At 32.6% G+C, this 17,329-nt stretch overlaps 1 protein-coding gene across 3 annotated transcripts; it reads left to right on the top strand.

Moving 5' to 3' along the window:
- The first annotated feature begins 1,444 nt into the window (after positions 1 to 1,444).
- LOC130648881 (uncharacterized) lies at positions 1,445 to 15,574 on the top strand. 3 transcript variants are annotated; one of them, XM_057454997.1, is made up of 13 exons: positions 1,445 to 1,609; positions 1,720 to 2,001; positions 5,944 to 6,123; positions 6,436 to 6,611; positions 7,106 to 7,284; positions 7,538 to 7,671; positions 9,180 to 9,347; positions 10,599 to 10,668; positions 11,832 to 12,068; positions 12,492 to 12,740; positions 13,559 to 13,646; positions 14,501 to 14,564; positions 15,048 to 15,574. In XM_057454997.1, the coding sequence occupies exons 2-13, from the start codon at positions 1,744 to 1,746 to the stop codon at positions 15,147 to 15,149; spliced, it is 1,905 nt and encodes a 634-aa protein (XP_057310980.1). In that variant the 5' UTR covers positions 1,445 to 1,609; positions 1,720 to 1,743; the 3' UTR covers positions 15,150 to 15,574. The 3 variants fall into 3 exon arrangements, with proteins under 3 accessions (XP_057310980.1, XP_057310979.1, XP_057310981.1); XM_057454996.1 differs by having other exon boundaries at positions 1,448 to 1,609; positions 7,103 to 7,284; positions 15,048 to 15,573; XM_057454998.1 differs by lacking the exon at positions 1,720 to 2,001 and having other exon boundaries at positions 1,448 to 1,609; positions 7,103 to 7,284; positions 15,048 to 15,573.
- The last annotated feature ends 1,755 nt before the right edge of the window (positions 15,575 to 17,329 follow it).

The following is a 17,329-nucleotide window of genomic DNA, read 5'->3' as shown; positions in this document are numbered from 1 at the left end:
GGGGAAAGGGGGCTTTGTACTTATCTTGCTCTTGCTACACGTGTAAAAAGGGTTTACTGCCATTATTTTTGACCGGGATTGCAGATTGTTATGACTTTCAGTATATGAATAGCTCCACCGTCGATGTTGTTCAAGTTGGTGTTTGTTTTGTGTTGTGTTCTGATGATTGCATTTTTTTGCTTTTTGCGATCAACGGTTTCATAAAAACCTTTGGCAAAATGAAACTTGTATTTCCCTACGTAATTGTTAAAGACTTACAACCTGTGATCATTGCAGCTAATTGTTTTGTTACAGGTCATCAATTAGAAAATACAAAATCGTGTAAGGGAAACACTTTAAAACAAACGCGTTAGACATAAAAATTATGTGGAAATATGTGATGCTAAAAATGAACACGACACACATCACAACTGTCGGTTTGACGATGTTTACTGACAACAATTGGAGCAGAAGAAATATAGAGTGTTGACTTAATATTGGTTTTTTTCCCAAACTTGATTTGAAATGTCGGAACTAAACATTTTACGAGAAATTATTCTCGATCGTTTTTAACCGGATTTCGGATGATTTTTGGATGTTTTTAACCTGATTTTCAGGTAAATGTCGGACGTTCTTATCCTAATTTTCAAATAAATTTCGGACGTTTTCAACAACTTCGCAAAATTTTTAAACAAGGAAAAATCTAAACTACACAATAGAAGAATTAAACTTTTCAGCATGAATAGTTTGTGTTTGTCTGTTTTAAACTCTTTACCACTTCTCAAAAGGATCTTTTTAAAACGAAGTAAAAACAAGATGGTGATGTTGCTTCTAACTAAAATTATACGTGAAATATATTTTAAAAATATTTGAAGAATTCTTTTTTTTTTTTGAGGTAATTTCATGCGTAGAAAAATCTTTTTGTCAAAAATGTCCATTTGAAGAATTTTTCTGTAACTGAAGTGGTTTTAAGTGCAGTAGAATTCAGAGGAGGTTAACAATGATGTTTTTAAAAAAGAAAGAGAAGTACGAAAGTTGTTTCTTTCTTAACTTTAAGACTCATCCGTTGTTTTGTTTTTCACTACGTAGCTAACAGTAAAGATAGTGTTTTAAAAACAAATTATTTGGATGTTGTTTCCAATGGCAACATTGTTGTAGGTATTATTAATGAGAAGTAAGTGAGATATATGAATACTCAAACACATTTCTAACCGTTTCTTTACTTAGCATACTGTACTGTAATAAATTCGGATTCAAGAAATTTTCAAGATGATTTGAAATCAATTTTTTGTTGAATTTAGATGCGTTAAATATCCGAAAAAATGTATTGATCCACACAATTTAGAAATAAAATTAAGTCAAACTTTGTCGAACGATTTTCTTTCTTTAAACATATCGTTTCACTTTGGACTGTTTCATTTTTAAAAGCAGTCACACTCCAACCTATTACGTAGTTTCGCTATCGTTTACTGTAAATAACTTTCATCTGATGTTTTATATTTAACCAGAAAAATTTAACAGAAGTGAAACTTACATTACGTGCATAACGCCAGAAGTTGATGTTTCTGAGGAAAAAATATCGTTTAAAGAAAAAAAGCATTCTCTGTAACAGATTCTGCTTTTATCAGATGTAAGAATTGTTTTATTACAAAAATTATTTCTTCTTTAAAAATTCGGTCTAGTTTTAATATATCTTATGTCTTTCAATACATTAAATGACTTACTCTATCAAACCTCTAGCTTGTCGGGAAACTATTCTAAGTCATGGAAGATTCGAACACTTCTGGAGAATTTAAAGAGGCTTTAATAAGCTTTTGCAAAATCCACCATGTAATGACATTAAAAACGGTGTCTAAACGTTGCAATGAACTGTCACTGCATACATACCGATTCAACAGAGATGATAAGAAACAACTCGCAGATTTAATCAATGAACACGATTGGTGTATAGCAGCGAAGGTCATAATCAAAAAATGTTACAAAGGATTAGGGAAGATGATCGAAGCACTGAGAAAAGACAAGGTAAAGAACTTTTGAACTGTAAAATACCAACCCTACTACAATTTCGTCAACTTGTGTAACAAAACAGATTGCAATGACTTTTCTGCACCATCTTTTAAAACTTTTTGCAACATTTGTGAACAATATGTAATAAATTTTGTGGACAGTAGTTAAAAATAAATGCCAGAAATTATTTAAACCAAAAATTTAGCAACCTGATATAACATATAGCTAAATTCGCTGCAAAATTGACTGAAAGTTGTTCTTTTCGAAGCAATCTCTTGCACGTTTTAATTAGCTAAGATTCTAAACAAAACAGAAGAGATTGTGTCGTTTTGACAAAGTTCCATCTGACGAAGTGGTCGTAGTAATAAATAAGGACAAACACATAAGTTTATCTATTATAGAAACAAAAGGAATATAACCAAAATTAACTCACCTTAAATCTATTGAGCAGTGTTCCCTGTTTGCTTTTACATAGGCATAAAGGTAGTACTTTGGAGGGTAATTTCTTTGAATTACAAAAAAATCAACTTGTTTTTGTAACACGTCAGGAGATGATAAAATAGAACAAGATTTGATTTTCAAGAAGTAAAAACACTAAGTTTCATATCGAATTTTATCGACTTGTTTAGACATATTACAAATTTCATAATCATGATACAGTAAAATTTTGGTTAGGTTACAGTTGTTGTATACAAATTTACGATTCCTATGTAAATACTCACTATATAAAATAATACAAAAATACACAAAAACTACAATGCTGTATAATAATAAAAAATGCGTGAAATCTAATTATAATATATTAAAAATTAGCTAAATTGTAATACGATACAGTATAAAATATCTTACGATCAGTAAAAGTCCAAAGTACAAAAAAAGTTAAAATGTAAAGTAAGTAGAAACCAGGCCACAAGATAAGATAGATGCGGTGGAAACCGGAGAAGTACCGAGAAATCAATCACACCGAAACACTTACGAAAACGTGTTTTACCTGTTTGTTTAGCGATGGTTTTTCCGATCAATATGTATAGTTTACCTAATCTTAAATCTAAAATGGGAAGTTGCAGAATCTATAACCTCAAATGTAGATGCATTACAAACAGTTTTGCAATTAGCATTGTTACATAAATGTTTAAAAATATATGACTGTCTGTCAGTGACCAACTGTGTCAGCTCTTACGTTTCGAAGGGACGGTAAAATAACAAACCATCTTGTGAAGGGTTGCGCAAAATTGTAGGAAAAAAAAACAACGGTTTAAATTCATATATTTTAAGACTGCTTCGCCCAATATCAGGGCTCGTCAGCATGTCTAGGAAATGGCTAATAACGTAATGTTAGCTATTCCAGACATGGACAGTCTGCTATATGCAAAGTAGGCTTAACTAGGGGAAGCAGAGAATTTAAATAAAATAAATTGATATAACATAAAGAAAGAAAAAAGACAATAATGCGCAGTAAGTTTATTCAAAAAAGGTGTTTTGTTTTTACTTCTTTAAATTGTTTTAACCAGGATTACAAAAATGGTTGGCTTTAAATTTATTATCCTATCCTTCATCAGAATTACAAAATGGTTGGCTTTAAATTTATTATCACATCATTCATCAATACCTTGCAGACAAAACAGAATATGAACCTGAGCATAAGTCTTTTTAGCATTTAATGATGTAAATACAGGTTCAACTTAGCACTTTGCACCACAGCTAGGAAAATAGAAAATTTATGTACAGCCCAGTAAAGGTTTCCTCACGAAACAATGATGTTATAAATCTTCCAGCACTAGAGGATGTTGTTAAGACTTCAGTAACTTCAGTTTCCATGGTAAATTTAATGTTTTGGTGTTATTATTGATAAATTCAAGGAAGTTTTCAACTTCGGTTTGATTACGCAAAAGACAAAATGTGTCATCAGCAAATGTTCTGTAAAAAATAATATTAGAAGAATCATATTCATCTATCCAGATTTTTTCATAGTGTGACATAAATAGGTCGGCAAGGGCAGGTTTAAGTGGCGAACCCATCGCTACTCCGTCAATTTGATCATAGAATGTGTTGTTCAAAGGAAAATCAGTTTCAGATGTTGCAAATCAAAATAGAGCGTTGAGATCATGTTTAGTAATTTTGATGCTTGGATCTGATTGAAAAATTAAGTCTACAATGTCTATCGTTTCATTTAGTGGAATGTTTGTGAAAAGACTAGTGACGTCATATTAGAACATAAAATAATTATTAGAAATAACCTGTTGAATTTCCTTCATAAAACTAAAAGTATCTTCTGCACAATAGCTTGTATCGATGTGCAGTGAAAGTAACTGATCTAAAAACCTAGACAATTCGTAATTATATGTACTTATGGATGAAACAATAGGTCTTAATTTCAATTTGTGAGAAGGAGATTTCAATTGATGTAATATTGCAAACCGTATATAGGAGGTACTGAAGAACCATTAGGTTATATTTTAGAATAGTTAGCCTCAGTAAAAAAGTCAAATCCAGCTGGCAGTATTGGTATAAGCATGGTATCCTCTCGAACTGAAAGTTATCGGCCATAATTATTATAAAACTAGTTGATAAAGCCCGTGGAAAAATCCACTGAGGCAGGATAAAAATGAAAAAGAAGCGTCATTTGAATTTTGATTACCTCAGCAACCCATCCACAAAAAAAATAGAATCTTGTTTTCACGTTGCCTCTATTGTGCAGAGGTTAAACTGCTGATCAAGAAAATGTGGTTTTGATAAGCGGTTAATGAGATAAGGGTAAGGGATTAAAATTTTTGCTGACGTCAGCAATGCCCCGTCAAAACCCCAAAAAGTTTTTTTAGAAATTTGTATACCTATTGCCTTCATCGTATAGATCTTGAAACGCTGATCAAGAAAATATATAGGATCATGTACTTTGGCAAATGGTTGCAGAGATATTAAGCTTTAAATGTTTTTTGATGACGTCATCAACCCGTCCATTCCAAAACGGATTGGGGAAGGAGGTTTCGGAAAATTACCCAAATTGGTCCTTGGTGCTCCCTAGTTACCTACGCGGTGAAATATCATTGGCGTCACCACCTCGTTTCCAAGTTATTTGGCCTCTAAAATTAATTTTCAATAATTTAATATAGGATATTGACGTTAAAGTAGTGTTATTGACGTCGCGCCGTAACGTCAAAAAAATTTAACATATTAGACATAAGTCTTTCGGCGACATCAAAGGAAAATGACGATATCCACTTTGCCTGTTACAAACAGACAGTCTCTGTATTATTATAAGAGACTAGTCGATAAGGCCCGTGGAGAAATTTACTTAGGCAGGACATTGAAAACATTAATGTTTTGGTTTTTAGCTGACGTCAGCAGTGCAGATACAAAAAAATGATGCAATTTAGTTTATTCGTTGGCTGTCTGTGATGTGTAGAGGTTAAAACGCTGATAAAAAATAATGTAGGGGATCATATGTTTTCAACAAACGCCTAAAGGGATATAAGGTTTTGAAAATTTTGCTGACGTCAGCAATGGCCCGTCACAACCAAAACCCTTGGGGACCCTGGTTTGGGAAAATATCAAGGCCAGTAATTACAAAATCCTTTTGGGACGAAGTGAGATCAAAATTTCTGTATGAAATCATGGAGAAGGTACTTCAGCACAGCATTAGACGAACTTATCATTAACTGTGATCAAACGCCGTCCAAAGTTATTACTACCACTATGGCTGCTAAGGTACAAAGCACATTTCACGTGCTAGTGCACGTGAAATTGCAACCCCATAGCAACCCTGTTGTCATGATTTTAGCAGCCCAGTTTAAATAAATTCTATTACTTCATGCTAACAGATGCACGAAATAGCGATGCGGAAAATATGTACGAGGCTAGACTCACCATGAAATTTTTACGGCTAGCGACTTTGTTTTTATTTCAATGTTCACAAACAATTATGTCTAAGTTCTTATTTCCGATGCTATTGTTGTTTAGAATGTCGGCAAATACAACATGGAGGCTGACGTCATTCACACAACTTTTGATATCATTGCAAATTTTACAGATTTTAACGAGGGATGCATGAGAAAATGCGTTTCCAGTAACCTTATGTACACAATTTTAAAGTACGTTTTCAATATGATAAAAGACATAATGGAAACAGAAGACAATCAGGTACATTTATTTGATGTAATAATCAATTTCATCTACAATGCCTGAATAGTGACGTAAACACACTCTTAAATAACGCCCGTCTTGGATAAGAATCCCTCTAAAATTAAGTTCATTTGCGTCTTTGGATAATGTTATTTTCAGAATGTTACAAAGATTACCTTTATTCTGCAAACTTTCATTGCGAAAAGGGAAATTATGCATTGGATAGGAATTCTACTTCCACCATTACAGCTTGTTGTTTTGTTACCTGGATATATATTTCTTGAAATGTTGTTGTTGCTTTTTTGAAATTTTAATTTTTTTTTGTCATAGTCATATATGTCGTATCTTCGCGAATCTGTTATGACCATTGTTTACAACTGCTCCAGGACCCCGTATAACAAAGAATGGTATCAGGATGCAACTTCACTTAAGGGAATACCTTCTGAAAATTTGAATTCAAGATACTTTTCTGAAGATAATGAGATCATTGAAGAAAAGTTAAACACGTTAGTAAATGCAAACCATCTATTGTAGTGTAATTCGTCCTTTCCTATAATATCCTGCCTCTTTGCATTTGCCCTAGAACAACTGCGTATATAAAGAGTTACGGGCTATTGCAGTTTATCCGGTAGGATTGTACTCGATTTGTACACTCTATCAATCCCTTCACCACTCCAACACCTGGAAAGTGTATAGATGCGTCGCAGCAATTCTAAAAACATCTGATAGAATATGAAAATCATTCTGCAAATAACTAGCATGGTACAAGGGCTGACTTGATAATGTTATTTTTGATCTTTGTTTAAACAGAAACTCTAAAGAGAAATCGAATTTTAAAAAACATTAATTGCAATAATATTGCAATAAAAATTAAAAATTTACACAAATGCTAATTTACCTATATTGAATTCAAAAATTAAAAAAAAAAACTTCGGGGAGCATATTTAATTTGTTCAAATATTTGTTAACACTTAAAATGAAACGTGAATACGTTTAGAAGTATTACTTCCGTCCAATCCATGGTGAGTAATATTCAAGAAATATCTCATGCAATTACGTCAAAGTGGAGAAAGAATGCAGCAGGCATAGGTTTTGTTCAATCATACCATCTTTGTGCCGTACTTACCATGGCTCATTTATATCAAAAAGATGAGAACAATACCTCTACAACAGAAAAAGGTTAGTATCTTAAGAAACATTTAATACACGCAGTAATTTTGTCCCGACAAATTTTTTAGTTTTCAATGTAGGATGACCAAGGTCCGCAATAAAAACAAGTCAACATCATTTCGTAAGGGAATCACATTTTATCATTGTTCTTCATTCAATTTCAGCTATGCTAGCAAATGAAACAATAAAAAATCTGGGAAATTACCCGGAATGTATTTACTCTTGCCTATGTTAAATTGAATCTAATGCATTCGATATTTAGGAATAATCTCGTGTATGTTTGAGTACATACGCGAGAGCTTAAGTGTCGCAGATTTTCAATGTGAAGGTTTTTCATTAGAAGAAATGTTAAACGGCTTGGGAAGAGTGGCAGCGAACACAGAAAATCAATCGAAGGTATTTAACATGTCCTAAACTTTGATGTGTTCTAAACACACAAATTGGTTTATACCTGTTTATTTATAGCTTTTATCGATATTTATTGTCGTTCTTAGTTTTCAATACAGGGGTAAATTCGGTTACTATTCGGTTACTATTAGGACTTCAGAGGGCTTCAGACAGGGGTGTTTACTAGAAAAATGGACAAATCATAAATTTTGTCAAAGGGCGCACACGCTAACAAAAAAGGTCGTGTGCTTTTTCCACCACAACAGAAAACCCAGTCAAATAAAAACTAGGCTAGTCTTTTTAATAATAGCCGTATTCTGTTCAAAATGGTTGCGCAGCTATTTTGGAAAAATAGCGCAGAACCCGAATTTTACGGACCTCTGTTTCTCTGTTGGACGCTGTTTAATTTAGGAATCATGCTAGAACCGGATAAACAGCGGGAACATGCTACGGAAGCCATTTAATTTGGAAGGGATGGTGTCCGGTTTGCAGATCTCTTTCGCCTTTTTGTCTTCTGTGGTTTTTTTATTTTGCAGCATTTGTACCTGTGTGTTTTTGTGGAAAAGTGTATTTATTACGGCTGGCTATAAATGAGTTGCAGCGTGACGTAGTTGTTTTGATATTACGTCTAAAACAACAAAACATGCCCACGCAAGCACACAAGCAAGAAATATAAAGAGAAACGATGGAAGAAATCAAGTTAACAAAGCAAACTAATTTTTGGAATAAAACTTGATCGTAAAATTCAATTCCAGCCCCTTTAAGATCGTTTATTCCTAAATTAATAGAAATTTGTACTTCTTCTATTGGCTATAAGGATGCACGCGCATATACGGAACTTTGTAAACATTCGCAACTCATCTATATGGATGTGCGAGCGCATAGTGCAGGTATACAACTGTTCTATGCACTCAGCCTGGAGTAACGTTCATTTTTTTCACTTCAACCGGAAACATTACTGAAAAATTAAGGTTGGCCGACCGGGTTAGCAACGAGTTGTAAATTGTGTTTTTACTTTAGCAAAGTTCTGAAAAGTTATTTGTTGAACAAATTGCACCCGAAACACAGGTGTGCGCTTTAACTCAGTTCACGACATACTGCATATTTGTATTAAACTTTAACACAAATATGCAGTATGTCGTAAATCTAGTAAAGCGCACACCAGTGTTTTTGGGGTCACATTCAGGTAAAGTGCTTTAATTTAAAGCACTTTACCTGAATGTGTGACACAGTTTACGGCTCTTATTAAGGACTCCACCGAGCGTTCAACCCCGGTCACACAGTTACTTGTGGCTTAACATGGCGTTTCGACGCCGGGTCCCCACCTAGTCTATAATAATGGCCGTACTCTGTCTGTCCTTGCGCAAAATGGTACGTCAAGTAGCGAAACACGCAAAATTGCATTATATAAAGGCCGGACGAACCCGTGGATTTATCGACGGGCCACCGACTTGTTTATTTAATAATAATTTAAAACTTAAAATAACTTTCTAGTTACAATCTGTAATTATTTATAGATGGTTGATGCTGGTGTTTTTGACGTTGTTCTGGAAGTTTTACAGAGTGATGGCATACCATTAGATGCAATTGCAGAAGCATTGAAAGTTTTATGGCAACTTTCTTTCGAATATAGCAATCTAATTAAAGAAAACATTGCATTATGCGATATTATACATAAGTTAAAGGTATTTTTATTACACAATTCTTATATATAAGTTTCATATTCTTTAGGTTGCAGAGATTATGTAACGACTCTAAGACGCGTTTTTCTTTTCGATTTAAACGTGTTAGAAGCTTTCTTAAATCACGCATTGAGCCTACACAACTTGTTTCGATTGAATGTGTTGCATATAAGCCCTCGACATATATCATTATGTCTGCTTGAGTTGTCGAATGTGGTATTGTGAGATTTTTGCAGAACAGAACAAATATGAAAGCAAACCTGAAACAAAGAAAACCAAACAAAAGTGACTTATTTAAAGTAAAAAACTGTCGTACCACTGTATAGAGCTAGGTTCACATGAAAAAATGGTATTATTTGTTAAATATACAATATACTTGTTGCACTGGTATGTTACAGAACTGTAAACTTAAAACTATATACAATATAAAATGAAACCTTCTTATAGCGGACATCCTTTATAACGGACACCTCTCTACACCGGGCACTGTATAAAGAAAATTATAGAATGTAGTCAAATACCGGGAAATAGCCTTTTTTTTCTTCCTTTTTTTCTTTAAATAAGGAATAATCCTTATTTAAAGTCAATTTTACAGTAGTTTATAAAAAAAAAATTAAAAAAAATTGAATCGACTAAAAAATAATCAAAAGAAATCGGATAATAATGTTCAACAAAATCAAAATCCTAGCACTGGGTTATATATTTTGTATGAGCAAAGCCTAAACTAAGCATGTTGTTTCTCTGTTAGTATTTTGTGTGAAGTACTTTAAAAAATCATTGTAGTCATTTGATGTAGAAACAAAATAATTTCGCTGAAAGTTAATGAATTTAATCAACGCTAAAGTGAAGTTTTTATCAATCAATTAATCAAGTAATTTTGGCACTTAATATTAGTTTTGATAATTATAGATCACTGTAATAATTGCAAACAAGTTTTCCTATATTTGAATAGGAAATTCAACGTTGTAAAGTAAACTTGATCAGAATAAAATCTCAACTCGAAAATCATTTTATTTTTGATCCCCATATATTGTTCTTACAAAAATTTAAATTTCTCCCTGACAAATGTTAAAACTTTCCTTGACTATTTTTATAAAACGTTAACATGTTCAATTGAAGCCAGATTTTCGTATTTTTTTAAACTTAGAATGTTAGAATGTCTGGTTGATTTAATATAATATGAATCTATTGTCAAAGACATTTTACTACACACTTTTACAAAATACCTTAATATTGACGTCAGTTTTTCTTTAGGATAACGATCAAAATGAAGTGTCTGAAAACGCTGCAGGGATTGAATGGGAGCTCCACAAAAATTTGACCGGTAAATACTTTTAATATAACATTTGTAATCAGGCAACAAAGGAATGTACCCTACAATATTTGTATCATTTTATTATTCATATCTCACTTAAAGAAATTGTACTTTTCCAGCTCTCTGGCAAAAATGTTTTGGGAAATTAATAAAAAGCTTTTATATGGAAAATGGGCTGTTGGTATTCAACTATAGCGACTTACGCGAAATTCAAACTAATGCTGGTTGAAAATTTTATGATCATTAAGGTCAAACACAGCAACTTAAATTATCTTAAATATCATATTGGGCATCTAAATATAACTGAAAATGACAAAAAAGTTCCCTACATATATTAAATATCCATGATTTATTCGATACTTACCTTGCTTTAACTCAAACATTCTAATAAGATAAAGTTCCAACCTTTTGAACTAGCTAGTTAGCTATATCCTTCGAAATTTTGTATAGAAACTTATAAGCGCCTTGTACGTAAAGCCAGTCCAAGCAACAATAATTATTTTAAAATCTTTTTAGAGGTATTAATCACCTTCTTAAAGGTAGAAACATTGCATTTTTTTAGCAAATACAGCTCCTCTTGATGTCACTGTTCCCTCGCCAAAACAAACTTTAGATTTACTAATGTTTTATCGTACCGCTATAAAAAATACTAAAGGAAAATTTTCCTTTTTAAGAAAATCAAAAAAACAGCCATGTTGGTCTAGCGTGAGTATAAATCCTTAAGCCTTAAACTTTTATTACATGCCTTTCTTCGGAAATTGCGGAGATTAAGCTTATTGAGGAGATTGAGCTTTTTGAATAGTTTCCCAGCCCCTTTAATAAAAAGCGAAGTACGGTCATTTGCATAACATATCAAAGCTCCAACTCGTTTATTACGCAAGCGCTTTAATTATAAAAAAAGAATTATAATAAAGGGAAGAAATATTTTCAGTAGCTGCTAGAGAAGTTATCCTCCATAAAGATAAAGTCCTAAATTCCATCTTACTTTGAACGGCGGAAGGATTAAACAGGACCCATTTTAGAATTGCAATTAGCTTCAATTTAAATCAAGAGATTTTTTTCGAGAAAGCATAAACAAAAAATAGAAAACAAAAAAATTAAGTTTGATAGGGAAAACCTTTGAATTTTAATTAGGCAGAAAAATTCGGATAAATGTTTTTATTTCCTTACAGTTCATAACGTGTTGCAAAACCAGGCTAAGCACATCATGATTAGTTACAGTTGGAAGCAGAAAAAAATTGTTAAGGACATTGTGAATAAGCTGAAGAAATGTGGATTTAAAGTTTGGTTTGACGAGGATGATATGACTGAAGAATTGTGCGCAGCAATGGCATACGCTATACAAAACGCAGAAGTGTTTTTGCTGTTTGCGTCAAGAACGTATCAAGAAAGTCCAAACTGCAAATCAGGTAAGTTTGTTTTACTAGTCAGTGGCCCGTGAAAACAACACCGGTTCGTCGTTCCTATTTATACCGCATTGTGTATGTCTCGCTACGTGCGGTACCATTTTGTGTGACAGCCAAAATTGGTTTTATAATATAGAATTTAAAGAGGCTTTGTTAAGAGAAGATCGCAGGATTTTAGAATATACACCTTTTTTGTAAGAATTACATAATTCATACCTGACTAGTTATTATTTTTCTATCAATTTAAATAATAGACCTATTGTTTTTAACCTGGAATACCTGCCCGATTTCTTATAAATCATATTCTTTAAAAAAAAAGGTTCCACCTAGGTAATTTAGTGTAAATTAGAAAAAAATGTTTATGAATCGAAACGTCAAATTTTAGATATATTAAATTATTAATTAGTTATGTCTTTAAAATTGCAGAAGCAACATACGCTCGCGAAAGAAAAGTCAAAATTATTCCAATTATACTCGAAGAAGGATGGAGACCGGAAGATTGGTTGGGTTTTATGATAAGTGACAAGTATTACATCGCGATTCCTGAGAGCAATCCAAGCTTAATTTCCAAGAAGTTTACAGAACTTAAGGAGCTGCTTGACGGTCATCACAAAATGAAGATAAATTACATTGATGTTGTTGATGCATGCGAAGAGCGTAGTATGGAAATGAATGGTAGTTTATATTCAATTTCAGATTTATACATTCGGGAGGTTAAAAATATTTTTTTTTGCAAATGGATTTATTTTATAAAAGCATTAAATATAGCGTATAATGCAAGTAATAAGATGTCATGTGGGGTGATGTTGCGGATTAATTGAGTGTGTAGTGCATAGTCATATAAAAATATCTGGACGCAGGTTAAGTCCTGATAACTAGAATTTTATATGTGTCAATAACGTAAATTTCCATTGACTGAACATGTGCTTGGAACAAAATCACGTGGAGCCGTGGTCACTGTCCATGATTGGTTAGTGTGTATTTTTGATGTGTCAAGAATAAAACGTATTCTTGCATGTGAATTGTAGATTTTATTTTGCTACTGTCAAATGCCATCTGTATAATTAGTCTAAAATTTTAGTTCCTATTGTGACACCTACATATCCTAGTCAGCTGCAGACTAGTTTATTTTATATATATATATAAATATTTTGCATCAACCAGTAATTCTGATATATTTTGTAAATCAAGCGTTTTATATTGGACACTAGAATCAATTTATTTTGTGTCATGCCATATAAAAATTACACATGCTTTTATTGATTTCTTTCACAAAACATATTAGAAAATAACTACAGAAAGGATGGACGTGCACAATGCACCCAGCTTGTTTTGTCAAATTTCACTCCTTAATAACGGTTCAGAGGGCCACGAGACCCTGGGGATGGGGTTGGAGTTTGCCTTGTTAGATTGCGTGGACTAAAATGCCAGTCTCAAGACATTTTATTCTCCATTTTTACAAGAAAGTAATCGGAAAAATCTGTTTTTTGCAGATAATGCAAGTGCGAAGAAAGACTTTCTTTCAGATAATTGGGACGAAGTAAAGACAAAAGAATGGATGGAAGAAAATAATATAACATTGTAAGTAAAAAAAATATGTTATTGCTTATTTAAGTTCTAATTGTATTTATTGCATTGCTTTGATTGAGTTTTTTCTGTATTATGTAGTATATAAAGTATGTGGTTACGTTATTGTTGAAATATTTACAGAACTCTATATATCTTAATCTCAATCAAATAATCAAGTAACTGCTATAAGTTACTCAGTTTGTCGTTCCTACGTACGGTTAAAATATTTGAGGGCTGTACAACGTGTTGTATTACCAAAAGTACGCTGGGTTAGCATAACGACATACACGACTGTTGACATTTGCATATTTATATATCGTCCTTGTTAAACTACTTTTCTTTAACTAGGTTTATGAGAAAAGTCAGTATCACATGCGAAAGAAGTCAAAATATAAAATTGAAAGTTGTTTACTAAGCAGAAAAATAATATAGTTGATGATACTTATGGATAGGATGTATGCCTATGTATTAAGTTTGGTGGATAATTGGAGTGATGATTGCATGAAAAAGTTGGCCTAATTCAATCAAAAAATCCAATTTGTGTTTGCTTACCGGACCTACTTAGTCAGCATCCATGTTTCGAAGTTCCGAGTACCATCACGATACAATAAAAAAACTTGCTCAATTTCAACAGTTTACTGCTTTGTTGTTTAACGAACATTTTAAAACTGCTTTATATGAACAATTTCTGAGAAACATTATGTAGTGAAGATTTTTTCGATCGCCAAAGTAAGGTCAATAGAGGTGTATTAATACAAGGAAATTAAGACGCTCCAGAGGGGATTGTATAACTTTTTTCGGGCTATACGAGCCTCTGTATTAGGGTTGAGCAGAAAATTGTTCATTAATCTTTTTCTTTTTTTTAGGATGCCGCAAAATTCTGGGTTGAATGGTAAACAATTGAAATTTTTGTATGAGTTAATGGATCAGGTAACATTGTTCTTTTTGTCAAAATAGATATTGTTAAAGTAAACAGACTGTTCTGGTGTGGATTATTTTGGCAAACTTCTTAAACTTTGTAGACACGATAAAGTAAATAAACCTTTAGGATTTTCACTACTTCTTCTTCGATTAATTTTTACGTTTTTGCAATATTTTCGCGAAAATCTCACCTGCAATGTCTTATACTACTTATATCGCAAAATTTTTTGATTTCCTATCTCGATGATGATGTCTTCTGTAGGTAAAACGAATTTTATTGATAAATACCGGAAAAATTACAAAGTTTTTTTATTCGCCAAAAAACACATTTCTCTTCAAAATTCCTTTAAAGAGTATGTTTACTTTCAAAATATTTTATGACACTTTTCAAACATTTTGTTCTAAATATGTGTAAATCTTCGTTTTATCAACCCATTAAAAACAGCAAAAAAAAGTTATCCATTGATTTTTCTATTTCTAACTTTATTTTAGCACCCTTCACTATTCTACAAGTTCTTGAATGATGATTTTGGTTTGGTTTCATTCTGTCATGTCTCGAATTTTGTCATTGCTTTGCAGAACTTGTATAAATAAAACCAAGGCAGTTGGAGGACGATGAATACTTTTGTTTTTACGTTAATACTTTAATCGATATAGACACTGATAAACCGTCCTACATATATCTCGTATCGTTATTTCGTGCATTCTTGCTGCTTGTTTACATGAAGTCACACAATTTATTTGGACGCGGGCTATTACTATAATTGCAAGTGCGATTATATTTACGTTTTTGGTTCCAAGCCACCCAGTTGTGAAATTGGATCACAGAGAGACAGGCAGTTTTATGATGTAGATGATAATCCTTTCTATTTGTTATGTGTGTTATATTGATTAACATAACAAACTTGCTCTCTTTCGAGATTTTTAAATCCAAGATATAAATATACTTTTCTTTCGGAAAATCTTTTTTGCATTTCGCGTTAAAATGTCTTGTTTGCTTGCAGCAACTGCTTGCTAATTTTAGAATAAACAGAAACTGGTCATTTCTTTTAGCTTTTATAACTTTTGAACACAGTGAAAGGTGTTATAATAAAGTTGATAAAGTGATTTTTTATATAACGGTTATAACTATGTTTTTATTATCCTTCCTTTATGATAAACAAATTTTCGATTTGATTTATTGTTCTACATTATGTTGTGCATTGCTACACTGGAAATCGAAGCTCTATACCCAAAAACATTTTATGTAAGTTTTGCATTTTGAGCAAATCAGCAAACTTCAATTATTTTCTTTGGTTCCATAGCATTCATGTGCTGAAAATACATTTAGTAGTCAATATGCTGTTGTTTTCGCTGCATGTGCAATCTTCAGTAAATCGAAACTTTAAATTACTACTGGGTTACGCGCAATGTGATTTACCTTGATGAATAAAGTTTCGAATGGGATAATCATTCTGTGAATAATATGACAACGCGATGAGTCACGATTAACATTATATCTGCTTTTAATAGATATGAATTGATAAAACGTATCGTAGTACCAATACACTTATTCCGTTTGTCTATTACGTTTATTTTTCTCTGAAGTAGCCAATAGGGTGCGCCTTATTGGGTATTATACATTGAGGTTACGGCACGGCGAAGGTGCATTAGACTAACGTCACTATATCAGACATGATTAGTAAAGCCACTTTCTTTGCGCGTTTATGTTTCAGGCCTAATACCTTAACAACGGTTGAAAGTAAATACGCCATCTGTGACTATAATAAAGTCGATCCTCCAAAGCTGGACCAACCTATCTGGTTCGGAATTGGCGGAGCTGATGACGTCATCAAACCGTGTCTCCTTTGCTACTTGTCTCGCAAACAACTAATCCTGTATAATAATACAATTACTACATCTCGCGGTCTGACAGGCAAAGTTGATATGTTTATTTTGTTTCTTTTTCGGACGTGACGACAGGACGATACTACATTAACATACATTGGCGGATAATTTTTTTTTATGCAAATGGGCTGTTTATATTTCCGTTTACATTTTCCTTCCCTAATCAAGTAAATATTTCAAATTTTAACTAGTCTCCGTATTTTTAGTCTTAGTATTCTTTGAATATTAATCCTGTACTTTGAATTTAATGTCTTTTTAACTTCAAAGCAAATAATTCATGGGGTTATTAGGCCTAAACAAACCAACTTAGACTTTTGACATTTCTCTAAAGCATACGTTCCACGTAAAAATATTTACACCTCCCAGAGCCAAAGATATTGCTATTATTTGAAACAACCCCTACAACTTCTTTTAAAAACCGAAAGATATGTTAAATGACTTTTATTTAGCTTTCAGAAATCTCAAATAAACTGTTGATATTCGTTCTCAAGCAGACATAGGGATATATGTCGAAAGCATTTACGCACCACATTCAATCATAACAAGCCTAATGCGTGATTTGAAAAATCTTCTAGCACGGTTTAGTCAGAAAGAAAACACACGTCTTAGATTTGCAACATAGTCTCTACAAACAATCACAGATATCGTATTATTAGGCTCTGCAAGGAACCTTACACTTATAAAACAAGAACTGTTTAATAAAAATAGCTTCAACTAACCTATAATGTTGCATAGTGCAATATTCTCTTTAACTCGCACGCTTTCAATGCTTCTGCAATTGCATCCAGTGGTATACCATCACTTTGTAGAACTTGTGAAAGGCGAGGATAAATTTACGAGATAATCACACAAAGAACTATTTTTGTAAGAGTAGCACAGGATGTCAA

This window comes from Hydractinia symbiolongicarpus, chromosome 7 (assembly GCF_029227915.1).
Source record: "Hydractinia symbiolongicarpus strain clone_291-10 chromosome 7, HSymV2.1, whole genome shotgun sequence".
In the NCBI taxonomy this organism is placed as follows: Eukaryota; Metazoa; Cnidaria; class Hydrozoa; order Anthoathecata; family Hydractiniidae; genus Hydractinia; species Hydractinia symbiolongicarpus.
The sequence above is the reverse complement of the archived record's forward strand: the minus strand, read 5'-3'. Positions and strand labels throughout refer to the sequence as shown.

Coding starts and splice junctions, on each gene's coding strand:
- LOC130648881 (XM_057454996.1), top strand. CDS start 1,744: ATGGAAGATTCGAACACTTCTGGAGAATTTAAAGAGGCTTTAATAAGC. Junction 7,672..9,179: donor ACACAGAAAATCAATCGAAG/GTATTTAACATG, acceptor AATTATTTATAG/ATGGTTGATGCTGGTGTTTT. Junction 13,647..14,500: donor GAAGAAAATAATATAACATT/GTAAGTAAAAAA, acceptor TCTTTTTTTTAG/GATGCCGCAAAATTCTGGGT.